Source organism: Capricornis sumatraensis, chromosome 8, assembly GCF_032405125.1.
Source record: "Capricornis sumatraensis isolate serow.1 chromosome 8, serow.2, whole genome shotgun sequence".
NCBI classification, from domain to species: Eukaryota; Metazoa; Chordata; class Mammalia; order Artiodactyla; family Bovidae; genus Capricornis; species Capricornis sumatraensis.
In genome coordinates, this window is record NC_091076.1 from 37718880 (window position 1) to 37743297 (window position 24418).

Here is a 24418-nt window from a genome sequence, read left to right on the forward strand (position 1 = left end):
AAGTCTCACCCAAACTCAAGTGTTTCTCACCATAGTGATGCAAGACCAATGACTTTTGTTTAAGAAGACCAATAAAGAGCCATCTACCAGCCTTGCAAGGATGCAAGTTATTTTGCAGGTAGAATCATTAGAGTCATGGGCTTTATTAGTAAATATTGCTTATAATTATCTCTGATTTTCAAATCAAAGATCTATATGTCGTTACTTTCTACATGAAGCAACTTGGTCTCCATTCTTTTAAAACCATTTTCGCATCATGTTTTTTCAAAAGAATCGAACAAACTAACCAAACATCATTTGAGATTTTTCCAAGATCGATCTTGGGGACTGCTTTATGCCAGTGACCACCAACCCATCTGTGATGGGAGCTGTACAACTTCATGTTTGTATATTTATGGGATCTTTTACTGAAGATTCTGCTCTACTAAAAAGGTCTATCCTGAAACCCTGAGGAGATAGCAACTATTCACTAAAACTGAGCATGGCCTATGCTTGGCAAGTGACAGATACATAATTTCCATGATTTCATGGGGGCTTCCCTGTTGGTTCAGACGGTAAAGAGTCCGTCTGCAATTCAGGAGATCTGAGTTCAATCCCTGGGTTGGGAAAATCCCCTAGAGAAGGGAACAGTTCATTCAACTTCTACTAAAACAATACATTTTTAATCTTTAACTCAAGATCCAGTTTGTGATTCAACAAGACATCAATGAATGGACCAAAAAAAGCAATTCCAGCCTAAGGGTATAACGGCCAGTCTCGACCTAATGACATGTAAGCAACCTCCTTCCTGGAGAGGGACATGCACTTTGGGCAGAAGAGCAAAACCTTAAAAAAATTATTAGCTGTGGGTCAACAGATATTTAATTAAACATGTTATGAGGAGCAAAGTGCTAGAAGTAGAATTTTAATAGGTCATCTCATCCACCCCGAGAACTGCTGGAATCCTCTCCACACCATCTTTGCCAAGTTCTCATTGAGCCTTTGCTTGACAGAGGCAGCCCCTTCCATGGGGAACCAACTTGTTGAGAAAGTTCTTTCTAATGTGAAGTTCAAGTCCATGGCCCTGTGACCTCTATTCAGTGGGTCTTATTCCACCCCTTCAAACCAGAGTCTTATTCTAATATACCCACTGTATTCCTCTCTTTCCCAAGCTAAACGTCCCCAAATCCTACAAATATTGTTCAAACGTTTTAAATCTAAAACTCCTTCACCATCTTTGCTTTGCCTCAATTTGGTTTCTCTTTTTTAATCACCAGAAACATTTTGTATTGGGCTATAGCTGATCTCAATTTGTTTTTAAACAATGGCTCCCCAAAATGACTGCAAAGTTCCCATGGGCTTAGGAAAGGAGATGAAATGTTGTCTCCCCTGCTCTAACATTACTATAATTAATGAGCTATTGGAAGGGATGATAATTTCTCAGTTCAGTATGCTCTCTCCCCAGTCTGAAGAATCTAAGGAAAATCATTTTTCCCTCCAAACACAAATAGGCTCAGGTCACAGATATGAAACCCAAGAAGAAGAAGAAGAAGAAGAAGAAAAAAACACAAAGCACATCCCTTTCTTAGCTCCAAATTAGTGTTTAACCATACTGCTTATGTAGAGTACATTTTGTCAGAAGGGTAACATGTTTTTTCACTGCTTTTCATTTTCTAGTTAAGTCTCAAAAGTATTAGCTGCACTAAAACACATCTGTCAGGGCCATGGTTGAAGAGAATAAATAACCCGTTGAAGTTGAAAAAAAAAAAAAACAACAACAAAAACTTCTAGAAAAAAACGAAGGGTAAACACGAGAAGAGCTCTTTCAGAGGCTAACAGGGCAGTGATCCTTAAAGTACTTATGATTATGAAATACACAGAGTTTTGCAGGATTGAGAAACAGACAATGTCTATCTTTAAAGCTGTTGGTTTGATACATGGAAAAAACTAGCTTTTTTTCTGACTATAATATGATCCCATTCATGTAGATTATTTAAAAAGGAAGAATAAGTTTTCATTTTAGTCAGAGGACCAATTCAAAATCATTTGCAACTGGTATTTACTCAGAAAGATTCATTAACTGAAATTTGATAGTGGATCTGGAAGAATTATGGGATAGTTTAAAGGGTAAATGAGGCAAATCATTATCTAACACTGGAAGTCACCAGTGTCCTCCAAAGACATATCTTCATAAACAGAAGAGGAAAGAAGAATCCAGTCCTTGGTTAAATACTTCCTCTTCTCTCCAACAAGTCTAAATTGCTTAAATAACCCTAATCCAAGTATCTTATTTTGGCCAATGGCTTTTGCCTCTCTTACCAAACTGTAACTCAGAAACTAACACACTGTCAATCCATTTCATTTTCACTTTTATTTATTTTCTTGCCTCTTTACTTAGAGGTGCTAACATGAAACAACTTAAAAAAAAAAAAGAAGAAGAAGAAGAAAAGGCCAGGGAAAGCTAACGGCCTACTCTTAAGTAATCCACAGAAGAAAACCTGGCTATATATAATCAAACTTAAATGTGACTATAATTTAATAGCTCTAACAAAACACATGGAGGACTGAAAAGCCTTGCATAAGTAAAGGACAAAGCATAAAATCCTTTGAGGATACAGCCTATACAGAGCCATAAGATCATTAATATGAGTAAACTATATGATTTCACAGATTCTCCAGGTATGGTTCTATGACATGATTATGATGTGTTGTAAACAGAAAAAAGTTTGCCATATATTTAGTAACTTCATTTAAAGGAAAAAAAAAAGATCACACCAAAATGGAGGCGGACATGGACTCTGGTGGTCTCACGAATCAGATCAGGCCAAACTGAACTATGAGAACACAACTCTCTTTTTCATCCATCGTTAAATGAGAATTCATTTTCATTTAAGAAGGCTCATCTTAGCAAATATAACCAAGGCAATAGCAACTAATAGACAAATCAACACATTTAGGACCTGGCCTGGGTTAAGATGACCATATTTAAATAGTGTCCTTTCTCAAGTTCTATTTTAGAAATTTCTGTTTAACCAGAAAAGCTCCTCTTGGCACTAAGTTGTTTATTCAACTAATATTTATTGAGCACCTACAATATTGTCAGGGCTTGTTCTCCAACTTGAGATGCATCAGGGAACATAAGATACATCAGTGTCCATAAAGCCTAATCTAGAATTCATACAGCTAAGAGAGGAAAAAAAAAGAAACAAAGCCCTACATTCTCATATGTCCCTGCTGATGTGGTGTAGATGGGTGAGTGTTAAGTACAGAAAGGCTGCAAGGAATAAAGGAGGAAAGGGGCCAAGAGCAGAGCCTTCTAATCGCCTTCAAGTTCAGCCAAGAGTAGATAAAGGAGACTGTTCCCTAGGAAATAATCTCAGAATGCAACAGTGGCCCTACAGCCTGCTATTTTACAACTATTATGTCCAATCTAACAGCATTCTAGCCTCTATTTCATAAAGCAACTTTATTTTCAACATACTTGCTGCTATAAAACAAAGTTGGGTCATGATGTACTGAGGACTTTGGATTTTGCTCTAAATGAGACCTAAACTTAAGGGCATTTCCTCACGATGTAAAAAGAGCTCTTCTGCTCATCTTGATCAACTTTTCTGAATACCTTTTATTTGCTGGCTTGATGAGGAAGATGGGGAGGGAAAGGCAACTATGATAAATTATTTTGGTTGGTGTTGATGAAAATGATTTTCTTTCCTATAGAGATAGATTCTGAAATAAAAGCAACTCAAACTTCTGGGATCCCTTTCTTTTACCCACAGTATCAGGACAACCACGGTGAAGCCAACCATAGCATCAGTCCCTTAAACAATATGTACAGTTCCCATGTGCAAGTGACAGGTCACTCTGAAACCTGCCCTAGAAATGCTAGAAAGGCTTCACCAATGTTGTGTCTGTACATGACTCGTTGTTTAAAAATTCAATAGCTTTCACACATCAATATATCAGGACCAAGACTGCCACCATCTACAACAACAGTGGAATTACCGATCATATCCTAATCCCATGACTCATCCCTCAGTTATGCTAAGCAGCAAGCTACTGAAACATCTGACAGCATCAACAGCAAACAGCTTTAATCATTTTCCCAATTTGCATTTATATCCATGAACAAATTGGAAGTATGGCACTGAAGAAACAGCAACACATATTCAGCATCACAGCTTCCATTTGAGTTCTGTTTTTTAAATTGGCTAAGTAAAGGCATACACATTTCCATCTGAATTGGAGATTTGCAGGAACGTATGCATACAAGGGAGGCGGGGAGGAGAGGAATAAGGTAAAAAGGGGAAAATCAGGAAAGAAAGTGAGGAAAAGAAAAAGATATGGGAAAGAATGAATGGCCATGAGTCTGAGAGTAACATTACTACAAGGAGATGACAAATGACTACTCCATCTGCTTCCACAAGCAGATTTTTTTCTAAGGTTATCACTGCAGATACAAAAATGGTACGTGAGACTTTTCATCCACTGCAATTCTCACTTACCATACTAAAAACATCTACAAAATCCTAAGCGTTGGTCTGTCCAAGATGGATAGTACCAGGAAGCAAAAGACGAGACTTGCTATCAAGGACTGTGCTCTGCTTGGAACTCCGCACTGCAGTCCATTAATCCACAGTATTTTGGTCAGATCAGGTCTGGTTTTTCATACTACTCATAATGTCTTAGAGCTAATCTCTTATATGGGGGTGTCAACCATTCTCTCTTTTTTTTTTTTTCATTTTTCACACGTTTTCATTTACTTGAGGGGCAGGAAAGATGGGAGAATAGAAGTAGAAAATGGTAGAGACAGAGGGGAAGAGGAAAGGAAAGGAAAAGCATTCTCTTTTCCAATAAATCTATCCTAGGACAGGTCGTAATGAGACTTCGAGAAAGAGCTGATTCATGGACTTCCCTTAATTTTTGTTTTGTTTTTATTTCTATGTAAGGTATGTAAGGACATCGATGTACTAAAATGCTTGGTCTGTGAAAGAGCAGAATCATTAGCACCAGAAGGATCATGGAGCTTGTGTACAGTATTAAAACAATGATTGTTACTGTTGTCATGGGTAAAGGTTTCATCTCACTGTTACATCCCAAAGTTCTTGAAAGTGCCCGTGGTAAAAAGAGAAATAACACTTGCCAAAATCTCCATGGAGTCATCCACACGCACCACAGAGACAGGACTTGGCCTTCCTGGTTTTGGTTTATCTGGTAGACAAGAAAACCAGGGCCTCCAGAAGCCCTAAAGAGCAGCCCCCACATGCAGCCACTGACGTGCAGGAGGGGTCCCTACAGTACGTTTCCCCCTGGACCGTGTTCAGGAATGCATTTTACTTGCTTGTTTAAAAAAACAAAAGCAACATGCTCTGCAGGTCATGGAGCGCCTAGTGCAATTTTCTCCTTGACCTGACTCCAGACTGCAAAAGGGTGAAACCACTGTATGTTCCGCGAATGCTGGCCTGCGGACGAGGCCCTGGCCCACCATGCTTTGTAAGCTCGGGAGCCCACAGGAGTCAGAAGGTCCCAGAGTGGGAGCCACAGTCATCGCCAGGTCTCCCCAGCAACTGGTGGCCCATCAGGGCAGCTGCGGATTCCTCTCGCCTCACCTTGCCTCAGCCTTTAGTTGAAATTACAACAAGTCAAATAGCTGATACTTTTCCCTTCTCCAGGTAAAGGTGAGGATACATTGTTCACCAGGGTGTTCTGCCTGGCTTCACTGATGAGGCGGCAAGCCAAGTCAAGGAAGAGTTTCTCCACGTTATCGGATTCCTTTGCTGAGGTCTCCAGATAATACATGTCCTGAGCTTCTGAGAATTCTTCGGCTCTCTGCTGGGAGACCTCTCTCCTTTCAGCCAGATCAATCTTGTTGCCTAAAACAGCAGTAAAATCAGAGAGAGAGAGAGGGTTGTCATTTGACCTTTTTGCAGATTCGGAAACATCCAATTCACCTCCGTGTCTGAAGTCAAACCAGACAGATGGAAAGTAAAGCGAAACAAATGGGACTATGATTCCTGGGTTGTTTATTTTAACATATCAGTTCCATTTGTAATGGCAAAGAACTGGAACCAACCCAGAAGCCCATCAGCTGGGCACTGGCTGAATAAAGCGTTATGACCATAGCTATCTGGAGTTATGTGCCCCGGGAAAAAGCAATAAGGAAGGACGTCCCTGGTGTTCCAGTGGTTAAGAATCTGCCTGCCAACACAGGGGACATGAGTTCGGTCCCTTGTCCAGGAAGATCCCACATGCTGTGGGGCATCTAAGCTCATGCACCATAGCTACTGAGCCCTCACATCACACTTAACGAAGCCCACACACCCCAGAGCCCATGCTCCACAACAAGGGAAGCCCACACACCACAACTAGAGAAAGCCTGAGCTCAGCAAGGAAGACCCAGTGCAGTCAAATATAAATAAATGAATAAAAGTAAACAAAACTATTTTTAAAAAAGCAATGAGGACTATCTCTACAGGCTATCATGGAATGAGACATTAGGATAGGTCATTAAGCAAATAAAGCAAAGCAGGAAAAAAGTATATATAAGACCCAGCTCTCGATCTAAGGCAAGGGGATGAAAAAAATACATACATACAGTGTCTTATTTTATTAATGAGAGACTGAAACAAAATTTTAATTTTAAAGATAACAATCACCTGTGAAAGGAACAAGGGTGAGGGGTGAAAATTAGACCTCTCTAAATATACTTTGTGTCATAGATTTGACTTCAGAAACTTATCAATGTTTTATATGACTATACAATATGAAATTCAATTTAAAAAGCAATTCCTAACATTGAAAACAAAATTAAACAAATGAAGCTGTTTATCACGAAGTGGCATGACCACACAAAGAGGAATTATTTCAGGTAAGTTGAAGGGAATTTAACCAGTAATGGAACCACGCATCCCCAGTGGCATGTAAGGACAAACAGAACTGAAGGAAAAAATCTCTAAGTGCTGCAGAAATCATCTTGTTAGTGGTCATGTTAGCAGCATTACTCTGTGGCTGCTGTACATGTTTTAGGGGATAAAGCGAATAAGTAATTATGCTGGTGACACTGGGTCAGGGATTTGGGACATGGGAGAACGGAAACACGGATATAAGCTTAATGAAGTAAAGGAAAATTCCTGTAGTCCTGAATTACAAATGGAAGTATCGGTGTGACTAATTCATGGTGTTATTTTATCTTTAAAACTGTTCTACTTCTGTTTTGGAAATCTGACAAAGGTAATATGTCAACTGTGATGCTTGGCAACATTGCTCACGGTAAAAGTGACCCTTGATTGATAAATTCCATCTGGCCTGGGAATTCTACGTATGAATTATCAATACCTAATGGAAAGCCTTAACTTTGGGCTTCCCTAAGTGTGGCAATTCTTCATTTGGAAAGACCCTGAAAGTTAGGGCTGCCGGGCTACTACAAGAGAGATTGGCTCCTACGGGGCCACTGAGGCTTGCTGCCAGAGCAGACCCTGCACTTGCCTGAAGTGAGCCTGGTTGCCTCACACCTGAACTGTCCCGGGAGGTCCTGGGCAGCTCTGTGGACTCACTCTATGAGGGCTGCTTCCACTAAAGAGGAATGCTTGGTACTGACCTGCTATTAAGCTGTGTTTGCTGTCCTGTATCCTCCTAAATGTCTGTGATGCCGTGTGGCCAATGGTAGTCTTGTGGGTCAAAGTGTTCAGGAGAGCCTAATGAGACACTCCCCTGTAGAAGCTACAGAGTCCACCACACAGACACACATACACTAGCTCTGTCTACTGGGAAGCCTAAAAGCCATCACACCACCCCGCCAACTCTGCAGTAAAGACGATTCCTATCACCTTGGCTTAGCTTCTAAATACAACTTCCCATTGAAAATCAATAGTATTTCTTAAAGAAATGGTTAATTGCAGGTCAGGGGTAGGAAATGCATTAGATGCACCTGCAACATGTCATCCCAGAAAACAAGAAAATCATCAAGGATTCCTAGGCCATGTCAAAAGGACTCAAGAGTGCACTTGAAGAGGCTCCCACTGTCAAAGCTGGAACAATATAGAAGCATCAATAATAATAACTGCAAAGGACTAGAATACATCAAATATATTTAAATCTATAACAATATTCAAAACAAAAACAAACTGTAATAGTTACTTTTGGAAGACTTGGGAACCAGCTCATTATTTTGAAAAGTAATAAATGAAAAAGAGTGCTTTCCTGGTGATCCGGTGGTTAAGAGTCCACCTTGCAACACAGGGGACACCGGTTCGATCCCTGGTCTGGGAAGATCCCAAAGTGCCACAGGGCAACTTAGCCCTTGCAGCACAGCTACTGAAGCCCAAGAACCTAGAGCCTGTGTTCCGAAACAAGAGAAGCCACAACAAGGAGAAGCCCGCACCACAGTGAAGAGTAGCCCCTGATCTCTGCAACTAGAGAAAGCCGGCACGCAACAACGAAGACCCAGAATGGCCCAAACACACACAATAAAAAAACTTTTTACAAAACTTCTGTGACTAAGCTTAAAAAATAAAAACAAAGAATCAAGCATTTTTCTCGACTGCCCTGAGAACAGCTCCTCAGAATACCAACCACATAATATATTTGCTAAAACAAAAAACAAAAACCCTAAATCTGAGCAGGCTCTAGATTGACCTGCAAATCCGCCAGAGATTTAAGTGACAGAGGAATGCATCAAATGACACCACCAGGCTGAAATAGTAAAATTCAGACTTGAAAACGCCAGAGCACAAACAAATGCTTTAACAAGCAAATCCCCAGGAAGCAAATATGGAAGGATAACCTCCAGCTAAAAGGAGAATTAAAAGACATATCTTTTATAGAGATGCATACTGACATAATACAAACTGAATTAATACGACATCTTGGATTTGCTTCAAAATAATCTGAAGGGGAGGGCAGACAGAAGAGGTAGGGAGTAGATAAAACAAGGCTGGCTGTGAGCTGTTCACTGTCAGCTCTGAGAGATGTGCATATGGGTGTTCATTATACGGTTTGCTCTATTTTGCTTATGTTTAAAATTTCCCATAATAAAAAGTTTTTTTAAAAACAGCCAGTGCCTCTTTCATATCGAGCTGACTAATTATGTTCCCTCATCTGTGCATTCAACTTCCTTAAACAGAATCCCAAGTAGTAATGCTTTGACTCAATCTCAGGGCTTTCTGTCCAGAGCAGAGGGCTTTCAAGCTCTTCCCACCAAAGATTCTCCAATGTGCAGGTGGGTTTTCAGATCTGAACAGGGGGCACTGGTTCTCATAGAGAGGCAAATACTTAAGCCAGCAGCCTGCAATTTGTTACAAGGCAGCACATTACTGCTGGATAAACACAGCCTCTGGAGTCGATCTAACATGCTGTGTGACCTTGAACAAAAACTTTACTTCTCTGAGCCTTGCTTTCCTCATCTGTAAATTTGAGATCGTGACACACAATGTTCTTAAAATGATTCCTCGCACATATACACCAGCTATAATGCTTGATTCTATAATGTGTTTGTTTAACTTACTGTTAATCATGATTTTTTTCTGAGAATCTCTATCAGATTTCCAAAATTTGGGTCTTTCTAGAACATACAACAATGTTACTTCTTAGGAAGAAAAAAATTTTTTTCTGGCCACATCACATGGTGTGCAGGATCTTAGTTTCCCGACAAGACATAAACGAGAGATCAAATCTGTGCCCCCTGCAGTGGAAGCGTGGCATCCCAACTGGACCACCACGGAATTCCCAGGAAGGAAACTTTTTAACAACCATATATTATTAACATTTTTCCATCACCAGTAGAGGATTTTTAATAATCTGGTCCATTTCACTGCAATTCCATTTATAACAGGTGCATTTGTTACCACAAAAAAACCATGGGTTGTTTCCTGTTTTCCCCCTCATACTAAATAGAGGTTCTACCCTTCTATAAGATGAAATAAACTGCAGAATTTCCCTTAAGGGATTCTTTCTGAAAATTAGAATTTCTCAGATCAGTATAAGCATAAGAAGGGAAAAAAAGTTAACCGAAATCCATTTTTAAAGCAAAACACAATTGCTTCAATAATGAATTCCTTATCAACTTAGATATATCTTCTAGATCAGCAGTTTCCATGGCCTAGATTTTTTTTTTTTTAATGCTTAGTGGTAGTCCTGTGAGTTGCTCAGTCACGCCTGACTTTTTGCAACTCCATGGACTGTACCCTGCCAGGCTCCTTTGTCCATGGGATTCTCCAGGCAAGAATACTGGAGTGGGTTGCCATACCCTTCTCCAGAGGATCTTCCCAACCCAGAAATCAAACCTGGGTCTCCTGCATTGCAGGCAGATTCCCTACCATATGAGCTACAGGGAAGCTCCTTTTTTAATGCTTAGCAGCCCATACAACTTTCATGGCAATCCACCTTCTTCTACAGACTATGCTGATAGGAAAATCAATCAGCAGTATTCTCTACTTTTCTAAATCATCACCATGGGTTAGACTCTATTTCATTTTCTCTTCAACTTCAATCAGAAGAACTGAATGCTGACTGTATGAATTATAGAGCTGTAGACCAGTGGTCCCCAACCTTTTTGGCACCAGGGATCAGTTTCGTGGAAGACAATTTTCCCATGGATGGAGTAGGGGGATGGTTTCAGGATGAGTCAAGCTCATTACATTCATTGCGCACTTTAGGTCTCCTCTAACGCTGCTGCTGATCTCACACGAGGCACTGGTCTGCGGCCCAGAGGTTGGGGACCCCTGTTGAAGACTATTCTTGCAAGGTGCCAAGGCCTTATGTGATTATAAATTCTCTGATGCTCACAAATCAATTTCCCTCCTCATTAGTCCTTACTTACCCACTAGCACAGTGATGACCTTGTTGCTAGCATATTGTTCTATCTCCCGCAGCCACTCAGGAAGGCAACGGAAGGATTCCTCACAGGTGATGTCATAGGTAAGGATCAAGGCATTGGCGCTTCTGTAATAACTCTGGGTGATGGACCGAAATCTCTCTTGACCTGCTGTGTCCCAGATCTGAAGCTGTAAAGGCATAAAAGAAGGATCAGGTTGGTGAAGCAAAGAAGAAAGAAAGCCTTGCCTTCTTGTTGTTTGGTCGCTCAATCACGTCCGACTCCTTGCGACCACATGGACTGCAGCACGCCTGTCCTTCAGTGTCTCCTGGAGTTTGCTCAAACTCATGTTCATTGAGTCACTGATGCCATCCAACCATCTCATCATCTGCCACCACCTCTCCCTCATCAGGGTCTTTCCCAATGAGTCAGCTCTTCGCATCAGGTGGCCAAAGTACTGGAGTTTCAGCTTCAGCATCAGTCCTTCCAGTGAACCCCGTTCATGGATCACAGCCTTGTCATGGTGAAGGAGCTTGTGTAACTCAATGAAGCTATAAGTCATGCTGTGCAGGGCTGCCCAAGATGGACGGGGTCACAATAAGGAGTTCTGACAAAACGTGGTTCATGGAAGAAGGAAATGGCAACCCATTCCGATATGCTTCCAGTGCGTAGAAATAGAGACACCTTCACCCAAATAAGTTCATGGCTGTTTCTTGCTGTAAGAGAAAGGCACCTCTAATTTTTTTTTAATTCCTTCTGGTGAAAGAGAGGGACTTGCTTTGCTTTTTCTTTGCTAAATTTTGTTTCCCCTTTATTCTTTTTTTTAAAAGGCATTCAGATTATTTTCACACAATTTCATTTAAAAAAATCTACTGAACTTTTATTATAAGCCTGTTTCCCCTAAGAACTGCTATTTTTTAAATTTATTTATTTTTAATTGAAGGATAACTACAATACTGTGTTGGTTTCTGCCAGATAAGAACTGCTATTTTTATCCATCGATTCTTCATTGCTCATATCTTTAATCTTCCCTTTTGTTTATTTTCTAAATCAGAAAGTATATTCCTAGGTCTTATTAAAGGTTTACACTCTTAGAACATATTTCAAATGCTCTCATTTTTGTTTTGAGCAATTCTTTATTTAAGAAAAAAAAAAAAAACTAGACAACCAAACTGTTGAGCACTTATGTGCCAAGCTCTATTCTAAGTACTCTACACATAACAACTCATTTACTCCTCACAAGAACTCTGTGAGGTAGGTAAACACTATTCCTGTATCATTTCTCATGTAAGGAAACTGAGGCACAGAGAGATTAATTAGCTTGCCCAGCGTCTCACAGCCAATATGTCCTAGAGCTGCTTCAACCATGCAGTGTGGTCTGAGTCCTTGCTCTTTTTTTTTATTGGCCATGCCAAGTGGCCTGTGGGATCCTAGTTCCCTGACCAGGAACTGAACTCACACCTTCTGCACTGGAAGCATAGAGTCTCAACCCCTGGACTGCCAGGAAGTCCCAGAGTCTCTGCCCTTTGTCACGATGCCCTAGTACAGAAGTCAGGACCCAGGGCAAGGTGTCACTCTGTGACTGTTGGCATTTCAGCCAACAACTGGAGAGGGCAAAAAAAATCCATTCACATGAATATATTAAGGTGTGATCTTTGTTCATGAAAACAGGAGCAATGCCATGGCAGACAAGGAAAATAATTTCCCTCCGCCACCCGTAAGCCCTCCGACCTTCGGCAAGTCACCTAACCTCCTTTGGCTTCAACGGCTTCTTTATTAAAAGAGGTTAATAACACGCAAACCTGCTGAAGTCATTTACCAGTTTGAAGACCTCATAACTGATGGTTCTAAAGACAAAGAAGGCAAAACACCTCTCACTTCAACCTGAATTACCCTGCACAGAGCAGACTTCTGAGAGAGAAACTGTTCCCCAGAGAGATTGCTGACTGCGGAACAAATCCAAGGCCTTGAGAAATCACACTGACAGAAATCCTCCCTTCTTACTGCATCGATTTCACGTGTCACAAGGTGCATCCACCCCATTAACAGGATATCATTTCCTCAGGGAAGACTTTTGGAACCTTCAGATTAGGCCAGGTTCCCCATCTCCACCCCCAAATCATCTCAACTCCAACCAAGCCTATAATTTCCTATCACAGCACCAAACACACTTCTCCTTTGGGGCTGCCCTGGGTCTCGGTTGCTACTTGCAGGCTTTCTCGAGTTGCGATGGGCAGGGACTACTCTCTAGTTGCACTGCATGAGCCTCTCAGTGCAGGGGTTTCTCTCCCTGTGGCCCGCGAGCTCTAGAGTACAGGCTCAGTAGCTGGGCACACGGGCTTAGCTGGCCCCGCAGCATGTGGGATCTTCCCAGACCAGGGATCGAACTCGTGTCCCCTGCATTGGCAGGCAGATTCTTCACCACTGGGCCAGCAGGGAAGTCCCACCTGACACACTTGAATCACTTATGTATTTGTAATAACGTGTTCCATAACCATCTTTCTCACTAGATGGAAAGTTTCATGAGCAGGGGGGAGTTTGGGGTCCATTTTCCTCTCAGCTATCCCCTACAGTGTCTGGAAAATAGTAAATATTCAAATAATTATTCATGGTCTCATCTCATCCTTACAACAAATCCCAGTGAGGTAGGCAAGTTTACGCCTTCCTTTCATTAGCAGGTAACTCACAAGGCTGGGACGCAGACTCCAAACTCTGACCCCCCAGGAGAGGACTCAGTCCATACACCGTGCTGCTCTGCTGCCAGAGGCTGATTTAGACACCCAGCTGCATCCAGAGAGGATGAGGCAGTCAGTGTCACCCTCTGCTCAGATCAGCTTAGCTGAGAAGACCGAGAGTGACCGGTGGTCCCTGCCACCAAAGAGAGGCACACAGGCTCTCCTTTGATTTGAAGTCACAGCTGCCCTTTGATGCTGTACATGAAAGCCTGTGTACGCTGAAGGCAGCCATACAGATGTTACAGCTTTTGCCAGGACAAAAGCTACTTCTCTTCTCTGTCTCAAACCTAGGGACATGGTTCCCCTCTCCAGGCTGTGTCTTAGAACAAAAGACCATTATCTTAATGCCACAGTGAACCTTGAAAAACACTTGTGATTGGATTTAACACTGCTGATCCTTAGACATCAGTATGTTCTCATGACAGGCACATCTTGAGAACAGCTCTGAGAATTAAAACCACCAAAATATCTTCCAGAAAAGTGATTAGATGTCTTGGCCGAGATGCAGGCTGCTTTCCCAAAGGGAGCTTCCTCTTTCTAGTCTTATGGTTAATTTCTGAGGAGATCCATGTTCCACTGCCTTTATTTCTCAACTTAGTTTCACTATTGTCTCTGCAATTTGTTTGCTCTTTTGCAGCATTTACAGATCATAAATAGATGCAGAGCACTGTGCTAAGCACAGGAAAGATACAAAGATAAATAAAACACAATCCCTGATATCAAAATGCTCATAGTAAAGCAGGATGAATACACAGTTGACTAACTATGATAAGATAGGTGTGCATGTGAAGTCGCTTCAGTCATGTCTGCCTCTTTGCAACCCTATGAACTGTAGCCCACCAGGCTCCCCTGTTCATGGAATTCTCCAGGCCAGAATACTGGAGAGGGTTGCCGTGCCCTCCTCCAGAGGATCTTCCCGATCCAGGGATTGAACCCATGTCTCTTATATCTCCTGCACTGGCAGGCAGGTTCTTCACCACTAGCATCACTGGGGAAGCCCATGGTAAGATATGAAATGTTCTATTAAAGAGGGGCCAGCAGGAGAGTGTCTCCTGGTATGGGTCTTCTGTCCATCAGTATGTTCTCAATAACCCTGCCCGGGGCTTTCTAACCACTCTCACTTCCAGCATGAGGCTGTGCTATCGTCCACTCTCTTCTTTGCACTACCACTCACACCTCTACTGCCTCAATGCTACAAAAATGTACTTCAAGGACTTCCCGAGTGGTCCAGAGGTTAAAATTCTGCTCTTCCACTGCAGGGAGCGCAGGTTCGAACCCTGGTCAGGGAACTAAGATCCCACATGCCATGTGGCACAGCCAAAAAAAAAAAAAAGTATTGCAATCTACTGTGTCCCCTTGTAAGACTGAGTTCTCTGAGGGCGAAGGCTGTCTCTTATTTAACCATACACCCCAGGGCCCCACCTAAAACAGTCTGTGGTTCATGGTGCACACACTGACGTGATGGCTAACTGAATGACCTGAGGATGGTCATCATTCATTAATCACAAAGGAAGGATGGACTCATTCTGCTTAAATGATTTATAGGGAGTTTAAAAAGGTTTCACAGATGAAATGTTTGTGAAAGATGACAGGAAGTTACTAGGGAAGAAAGACGCTTTACCATACCACAGTACTTGGTATAAAGCATTCACTCTGACACAGGATGGCTGGATGAACAAAAGGATGGACAGATGGTTGTAAAAGCAAACAAGTGTACATACTCTCAAGACATTCCTATCTACACAATGCATACCTGATGAGAGAAAAATCCAGCAAATCTTCTATTTCTATTATAACAAATCTCCTAAGGTTATAATGTCATAGACTGAGCTTAAAGTTTTACTTAATACACATTAATTTATGACAGGCTAAGAGAAATCAACGGATAAGAGAAAATTCTATATAGGTTTTAATTATATTTTCTACCCAAGGTCACCTTCATAACACAGACCACTTTAAGAGAAGGGCCTCTTCTTTAACTTTGATTTGACTCTAAGCCTCAATAGCTATGGGCTTCCCTGGTGGCTCAGACAGTAAAGAATCTGCCTGCAATGCAGGAGATCCGGGTTCGATCCCAGGGTTGGGAAGACCCCCTAGAGAAAGGAATGGCAACCCACTCCAGTATTCTTGCCTGGAGAATTCCAAGGACAGAGAGGAACCTGGTGAGCTACAGTCCATGGGGTAGCTCGCCAAGAGTCAGACACAAATGAGTGACTAACACTTCCACTTTCTTCTCTTAATAGCTATGGGAATCCTTCTAATACCGTTGATTAGCTGCCAGTGATCCTGGGAGCCATCCTAGGAAGAAAGGGACTTGTAGGGAAGGCTGAGAGAGGATGGTGAGCAGTCGGGAGAAAAATTAACATTCAGGTCTTGCCCTGCCTCTCACCAGGTGGGTGATTCTGTGCAAACCAGCAGTGAGTTCTCTTTCCACGGGCTCTGCAGGGCACTGGCAAAGCCTGCAGACTCCCAGCAAAAAGTCACTAAACTCTCACTAAGAAGAGGTACTCGGTTCGCGTTAAAGAACACTGACAATAATGAGAAAATAACTGTTTCCTCAGTGAGACCCGGCTGCTCTCCTCCTACGTCCGTGTTCACGAGACCCTTGGATTACTGTGGTTGAAGAGGGTCGTCTTCTGTCTTGATTCTACATATATGGCTAGAAAGATTCACAGGCAAAGAGTCATTAAAGCTGGATTTGGGAGATGAGCCAGCTCTCACTTCTCACAGAGAGGCCTGAAGTGATGATAGAAATGGGAACTGTGCTGTGATCCAAAGATGAGTAAGACACAAACCTTCCTCTCAGGGAGCCTATGGTAGATTCAGATGCTATAAAAAGATGGATTTTTAGCTAAGTATAATAAGTACTTAAAAATGAGGTTATGGTTCACAGAAAGTGGAATAAATGTAATAACTAAACTTGGGAATTGAGGAAAGAAAAATAAGCCTGTTCTTTAAAAACGGGGACCATTTCTTTATTTGCTGCTTTCTATTCCCAGAACCTGGCACACGGCAGGCGTGAACCTTTCTGGTCAAAGGAAGGAACTCATACATATATATGGATATAAATGAGAAAACCAAATCTCTGGAAATAAAATGCCTAGTGATCTTAACCCAACCCTTGGGATGGCAACCAGCTCCCTCTGCTGGAACAAGAGAGAACTACACATGGCTCTTCTGCCACTGCTTCCTGAGTGCACACTCCTGGCTCCCTCCTCTCCCTACAGCCTAGCTCCTTCTCTCCACCTCAATGCACTGATTTTCTGAACTTTCCAGTGGACGCTCACACGGAGTCCACAGGGCCCAGCTCTCCATCACTATTGTATCTGGTGTAGATGTCTGCAGTAACGAACCCCTCTGAGGAGTCAGGGCTGGAAGAGACACTGGCAAAGTTTCTGTCCCCACTCAGGAGTCTCCTCCTAAACACAGTTCTGTGTGCCTGTGGCATGCTCTAAGAGCACCCTGGAGCTTCTCTGTCCTTCCTGAGGCATCCGAAGGCAGGACTGCAGGTACCTATGGGAGAAGGATGCAAGTGGCACAGACTCACCCTTAGGATGCTGAAGTTGGGGTATGAGGTTGGGATGTTGAGGCTGGGGCATGAGGTTGGGATGCTGAGGTTGAGGTGCTGAGGATGGGGTACTGAGGTTGAAGTGCTGAAGTTGGGTCTGGCTGGAACACTGAGGCCACAGTGCTCACTGTCCTGTTGATCCCAGGATCATCCCTTCTTTCCATGGCACTCAGCTTTGAAAGGTCTGACTGTGGAATCTCACTCACTCTGATGAGCATAGCACCAAAGATCAGTATCTCTACCCCTCCTTCCAAGTAACTTAGTCTTACCGCACATTTCTTTCCATCATCTCACTCTTCCCTTGCTCCAAGGTAATGGCTCATTATGCCTGCCTTCTCCCCTGCTCCATAGCAGGGGAGACCCCAGGGAGGCAACGGTGTTCACTGGCTCATATAAAACCAATTCATATCCCACCTACCTCCCTTGCTACCTGTGTAATCATGGATGAATAAATCACCCGACCTCTCTAAAAAATACAAAATGAAGATAATTTAGCACTTACCTCATAGGGTTTACAATAAGGATTGAGTTAAACGTAAAAGAAGGCAGTGGAGGGATTGACACATATTAGGCGCTTGAAAAACACCCCCTCCCTTTTCTTGTTACTGAACCCAATGTAGCTCTTTCAGGTACTAAACTACCCAGAGGCCACAAAGCAGGGGGAGGGGGCAGATCATGGACCCTTCCTGGACCTCTCATTTAGTATTTCTCACTTATCAGGGGTTGGGGTAGGTGGGAGATGGAATAATTCTAATAAATGATTCACATGGCAAAATGATGAATGTAGAAATCAGCAGGCTCTCTAATGAGGCTGCGATTAAGAAAGAAGTAGGGAATTCCCTGGTACTCCAGTGGTTAGGACTTGGTGCTCTCACTGCCGAGGGCCCAGATTTGATCCGTGGTTGGGGAACTAAGATCCTGCAAAGTGTGCAGTGTGGAAAGAAAGGAGGGAGGGAGGGAGGCAGAGACAGAGAAAAAGAAAGAAAGAAAAAAAGAAGTACCTAAGTCTTAAGAGCCCAACTCAAGACATTTCCAGAAGAAATTTCTTCCTTGTTTTTACATCTCATCCGACATGACAAGAGCAGGACAAACTGGCCTGAGCTCTTCTCTCATTGTCTTCTGATCTGTAAACATATTATCCTCAACCCCTTCCTGCCCCTGTGAAGGGAACAGAGGAACTCTGTCTGGAAATAAGCTGTCACGGCTGAGTACGTCATTTTCAGTGTGGGTTTCCACTAGGTGATTTAATAAATGTTATGAAAACAACTGCTTCTTCTCACATAGCACAATGAAAGCCTTATTGGACATTTAGCATCTTACCTTTACTTTTTCACCATTAATCTCCACTGTCTTAATCATAAAATCAACTCCAATTGTGGCTCCTTGTCCTGGGGGGAAAAGACCCTAAAGCAGAAATAATAGAAAATAACAATAAGCAAATCTTTCAATTAAATGAAATCCTCCCCTACCCCCATTGCCAGCCCCTTCCTTTGGCTGAGTTAACTGATGGAAGAGAGAACTCTGGTTAGTGTCATGGGAACCCTATTTAATTTACCTTTGTGTGTATGTTTTGAGGGAGGAGAAAGGAGGATGAATGGGGGAGAAAGAAATGTTGAAAGAAGAAGGAAGGGGAAAGAGGGACAAAGAAAGAAGGAAGCAGACAGAGAGGGTAAAGGAAGGGAACTGGGAAAGGACGGGGGAATTAACGCCAAAGAATGAAACAAAAGTCAGACACAAGGATAAGACTCAGGAACATGGAACCGTAGGGATGAAACTGGGATGGTTAGGGTGCAGGCAAAACGGATAGGTGCTCTAAAAGATAAGATCAAGGAAGATGACAACTGGCTATTAGTCTAGGGCATGAACAGCCATCCTTGTGAACCACCAGGCTGAAGAAACAAACAAGAAATCAACACAAGAAACATGAAGGAGACAGCTGATGATCTGAATTTCCCTCTCCCTTGACAGTGATAACTATTTCCTCTATATAGATACACTACATGAGATCAGGGCCAACGACCCTGGGACAACAACTGAAAAAGATAAATTCATCCAGGGGGACAGAATAGTCGAAATAGCACCAACCCAAGAGGCAGCAAGCAGCCTAAGGAGCTCCGGGTGACCTCAGAAAAACCAGTCCCTCTTTCGTCTAACGTAAGTACTTCAAAACAAAGCTTTACATCAAATTGGAAGCTGAACTAAAAAGGTATGAGTTTAGTAAAATCATATGTATATTATAATTTACTGTTGCATAATATTTCCCATAAGCTTAGAGAGGAAGTTGGAGGCAAGGAATTCTATCAAGAAAAAACCCTCCACCTAGTTTCTCTTCCCTCTTCACATTCATACTCCAGAACTTCCAGAAATTAAAATAAAATGGACTTTATTAGCTCTGGGAGCTAAGATTGGGGGCATCATTAATTAAGTCTATTCCCTAATAAGAGAGGTCTTTAATTAAAGTTTGAACTTGAAAGACTGAGCATCACACCAACAGCAAATGTTCCTCTGCACGTCTGCAAACCCTGTAAATATAAACATTCAGAACTTTACGTACAAATATTGAATCAATTTTCTTCTATTTTGGTTTGGCTCAAACACAAGGCTGCCAAGCTTCAAGTTTATAGCTCCAGCTGTTTTGCAGTGGAACAAATGCCAAAAAATAAAACAAACCCTTCCCAGTGTCTCCCTCATCATTTCATTCCCCAATTCCTCATGCCTCCAAAACAGCTGAATCCAATCCATTTTTAACTGTCAACTAAGTAACAAAACCAAACATAATCCTGTCTATGAAATATGAACTCTGGCGGGGGGTGGGGGGGTGGAGTTGAGGAGCCAAGAGGGGTATAAAGTAAACAGAAAAGAAAAACTAAGGGGTGGTGTGCTTATTGGTTGGGCTTCCCTCATAGCTTAGTTGGTAAAGAATCCGCCTGCAATGAAAAAGACCCTGGCTCAATTCCTGGGATAGGAAAGATCTGCTGGAAAAGGGATAGGCCGCCCACTCCAGTATTCTTGGACTTCCCTTGTGGCTCAGCTGGTAAAGAATCCGCCTGCACTGGGGGAGACCTAGGTTCGATCCCTGGGTTGGGAAGATCCCCTGAAGAAGGGAAAGGCTACCCACTCCAGTATTCTGGCCTGAAAAATTCCATGGACTGTATAGCCCATAGGGTCACAAAGAATCTGCTAAACATAACTGTTTAAAAATGGAAACATGTCTGGACTTCCCTGGTGGTCCAGTATTTCAGACTCCAAGCTTCCACCGCAGGGGCACAGGTTCGATCCCTGGTAAAGGAATGAAGATCCCACATGCCTAGCGGTGTGACCAAAAAAGGGGTGGGGAGGTATTTTTATCCCTAATGATAAGAATTAGGCTTTTAAATAAGAAAGGCCAGATTCCTATGGTCTCCAAGAAGAGAACATGAAGAAGATAAAAATGATCAGGCTGTGAGCTAGAAGATCTAGCTACTCATCCCAGCCTTGCCACTAAGATGACACAAAATTACTAACAAGTCATTTCCTTCCTCTAGACCTCAGGGGTTTTCTAACCTATAAAATGAGAAGAGTGGGCTGAAAAATGTCTAAGGGAGCTTTCAGTAATAAGACAAGGTCAAGAGAATTTTCAATAAAGGGGCTGCAAACTTCTCTACATCTCTGCAGTCTCATCTCATCCGCTTGCCAAAAGCAGAAAAGATTACTAACGTTAGATGGAAGTAAAACCAGCTGAAGTTTCAAATATTACGCCCTGGTGGCTGACTGAACCCAGAAGCCAGTAAGCTTGTCGTTTTTTATTTCACCAGACCATGGATTAGTAGGCTTTCCCAGTGGCTCAGTGGTAAAGAATCCGCCTGCAACACAGGAGAAGCAGGAAGTGTGGGTTTGATCCCTGGGTGGGGAAGATCCTCTGGAGAAGGGAATGGCAACCCAGTCCAGTATTCTTGGTGGAGAATCCCATACGCAGAGGAGCCCAGCGGGCTACAGTCCATAGGGCTGCAAAGAGTCGGACCTAACTGAAGCAACTTAGCACACAGGCACACCTGGCTCAGTAACAAGTTCTATTCTGTGTTCATTATCCTGGGAAAATCCTTGACATTTTCCCTTGACATTTCTGTGCCCGCCAGCTGTTTGTGTTATCCAATCGGCCTCTCTGGTTTTCCACAGAACCACAGACTCTCAGAGCTGGAAGAGGCCTTGGAGATCAAAGGAAAGCAGGGAGGTTGGGCAAGGCTCCCAGGCAAGCCGGGGCAGAGTTGGGATGAAGGTCCAGGTCTTCTCAAGCCAGTGTGCTTTCCCCAGCATCAAACTGCCCTCTGCCTTAGACAGAAGAGCTATTCTCAACTTCCCCACTAGCACTGGATGAAAATGCAAGATGCATGCATGATAAATCCTGAAAAGGATGCCATTCATCATTTTCCGGGAAACACAAAACAAGGTCAATCTCAGAATGATTTCCCACCCATTTCTGGGTAAAATCGGGTATATAATCTCTGGCAATAATTCTCAAAAGGGCAGCCCCCTAAAGGGAACTTATACTTAGAACAAAGGACCCAACCCAGAGGGAACATCTAATTTGGTTCAAATGGTCCTTCATTGTTCTCATTTCATTCTCATGGAGTAGGTTAGAAAAATCAGCATATTTGATTCTAAACCAAAATGATTCAGTTTTCTGGGAGGAACTGAGAGGGCATCAGCAGGGAGCTTGAGTGGTTTAATTTGAATCTGAGTTTTTAAAAAGTTAACATGTTTGTTTAACTTGATGTACAGATTCGTTTCCACTTAATTATTATTGGTTTTCATCTGTATTATTATTATTAATGAGTAATCTGTGGGGTTTTTTATCCAATAAGGTATTTTTGATGGGTTTCCCAGGTGGCTCAGTGGTAAAAGAATTCGCCTGCCAAGCAGGAGACATGGGTTCGATTCCCGGATTGTGAAGACTCCCTGGAGAAGTAAATGGCAACCAACTCCAATATTCTTGCCTGGAAAATCCCATGGACAGAGCCTGGAGGGCTACAGTCCATGGTGTCGCAAAGAGCTGGACACGACTTAGTGATTAAACACCAACAAAGGTATTTTTGATACTGAAGACTGAAAGCAAAACCACTCACCCCTTTCACTAGAGGAAGCCATGGGAGTCTTGGGAGGGTTGGTGGTAACTCACTGAGCCGTGCTCCCTGGGGATGGTTTAAAATCTCTAGTCTATACAAACTATTACATATTAAACAAATAAGCTGTGTGCACCTTTTACACAACACAGGGAATACAGCCAATATTTTAAACTCTAAATGGAGTACTACCTTTTAAAAATGGTGAATCACACCTGTAACATATAATATTGCTTACCAACTATACTTCAATTTAAACAATCAAAACAAAAGGAAAGAAAAGAGCAAAGGGTATTTCACAGAGGAAGGAGTGGTCGTGTTCACCACTGCTGAGATTTCAAATAAGATGGAAAATTTTAAATGTCAAAAACAAACCTTCTAGTTTAGGCTACAGAGCTGGTACACTTGGAAAGGGCTTGAAAAGGACTGGCAGCCAAGAGGCTGGGGCGGGTACTGCTCACCCATCCTATTAGGATCCCCTAACCCTGTAGGCCCGGGTGGCTCAGCAGTAAAGAATCCGCCTGCCAAGCAGGAGACCCGAGTTCGATCCCTGGGTCAGGAAGATCCCCTGGAGAAGGGAATGGCAACTCACTCCAGTTTTCTTGCCTGGAGAATCCCACGGACAGAGGAGCCTGGCGGGCTACAGCCCATGCGGCTGCAAGGGTCAGACACGACTCAGGAACTAAACCAGCACCAGCAGCTCCACAGGCCACACAGAGAAACCCAACCCAGACTCCAGGGTTCTTACCTGAGTGAACCGTCGGACTAGGCACGTCTTCCCCACACCAGCATTGCCGATTAAAACAATCTTAAACAGGAAATCATAATCTTCCATACTCATTTACACAGCTGCAAGGCAAACACAGGCACGAGTGAGATGGGCCTGGTCAGACTTGCCCACAGAGCTCAAGCTGCGCCAGCCCGTCTCCCCGGGAACCACGGGGCTGACTCATCAGAGAAGCAATGTAATGCTCCCCTCCAGTGACCCTGCCGGCGAGAGAGGAACACAGGTGTGTGGTCACAGATGGCCTTTAACCCTTCCCGGTCCCTTCACGCCACGGACAGCAAATGACACAGACGCCCTTTCACCTGGTAACCTTTATTCTTCCAAGCAGTCAGGTTGCAGGTTGCTCCTGTGGTCAGCAGTTTTCTTTTAGCCACAAAAAGGAGATTATGAATCTCTGAGCAGACAAGCTGGGGGTGCAAGGAAGCGGAGCGAAGCGGAGCCCATGCAAAGCTGAAAGGTGGTTTATGTAGATGCTGTGAGTGCCTCTGGGAGGAAGGGCTAGAGACTGGGAGTGTGAATGAAGGGAGGAAGCTTTCAGTCTCTTGCAAGTCCTGGGGGACCTGGGGTCCTACCAGGGGGAGATGCTGCCATCTTCCCCTCAACCACCTCCCCGTTGCTATTCACCTCCTGCTAGCCGTGTGGATGCTACAGCACCTCTCAAAGTACCCTTCTTCTCATCCCCCTGGACTACGAACCAGTATTTCCTCTGCCTGGGAAGCCCTCTCGATCACTTTCTGCGTGTGTGTTTTCATATTACCAATGTTTCCTGAGTACTTGTCACTGTAGGGAATCAAGTGTATATAAAAAACAATCCTTAACCTTTCTATGTTTGGAAAGTTAGTCCTTTAGGGACTGATGGAAGCATCTCTTTCTCTCATCTTCCCCAAATAAACAGGTTCACCGTTCCTCTGTCCTAAAACGTCATACAATTCTTTGTTCTAATGTCTGCCTCATCTTTGAGGGAAAGGATGATGTCTTTCAGCTCTATTTTCCTAGCCCATGGGACACAGTTACACTTAGTCAATATCTACTCTGTAGAATTAAATAATTAACTAATGAGCCTACGGCTGAAGTAAAGGCCTTAGTTTCCCGACTGTGCTAAAAAGACCTGCTTTGTCTCCTTCAGAGAACTGTTATGGAGACTTGAAGGAAAAAAGAAGACCATGTAAAAGAGCCTTGGTACCCACAAAGCCCCATCCTGGTAAAAACAGTTCAGTACCTACTATAGCAGTGTGCTAGTCACTTGGACTTCCCTGGTGGCTCAGAGGTAGGGAATCTGCCTGCCGAGCAGGAAACTCGAGTTTGACCCCTGGGCTGGGAAGATCCCCTGGAGAAGGGAATGGCAGCCCACTCCCCTGGAGAAGGGAATGCCTGGGAAATCCCATGGACAGAGGAGCCTAGCAGGCTACAGTCCATGGGGTTGCAAAAGAGTCAGACAAGACT

The 24418-nt window shown here is 43.1% G+C and overlaps 1 protein-coding gene across 1 annotated transcript; it reads right to left on the bottom strand.

Moving 5' to 3' along the window:
- Positions 1 to 5598: 5598 nt before the first annotated feature.
- RAB30 (RAB30, member RAS oncogene family) lies at positions 5599 to 23029 on the bottom strand. Its single transcript, XM_068978973.1, has 4 exons — positions 22937 to 23029; positions 18410 to 18493; positions 10793 to 10976; positions 5599 to 5849 (listed from the first exon to the last, which is right to left on the bottom strand). Exons 1-4 carry the CDS (start codon positions 23027 to 23029, stop codon positions 5599 to 5601), a joined length of 612 nt encoding a protein of 203 aa, XP_068835074.1.
- Positions 23030 to 24418: the final 1389 nt, after the last annotated feature.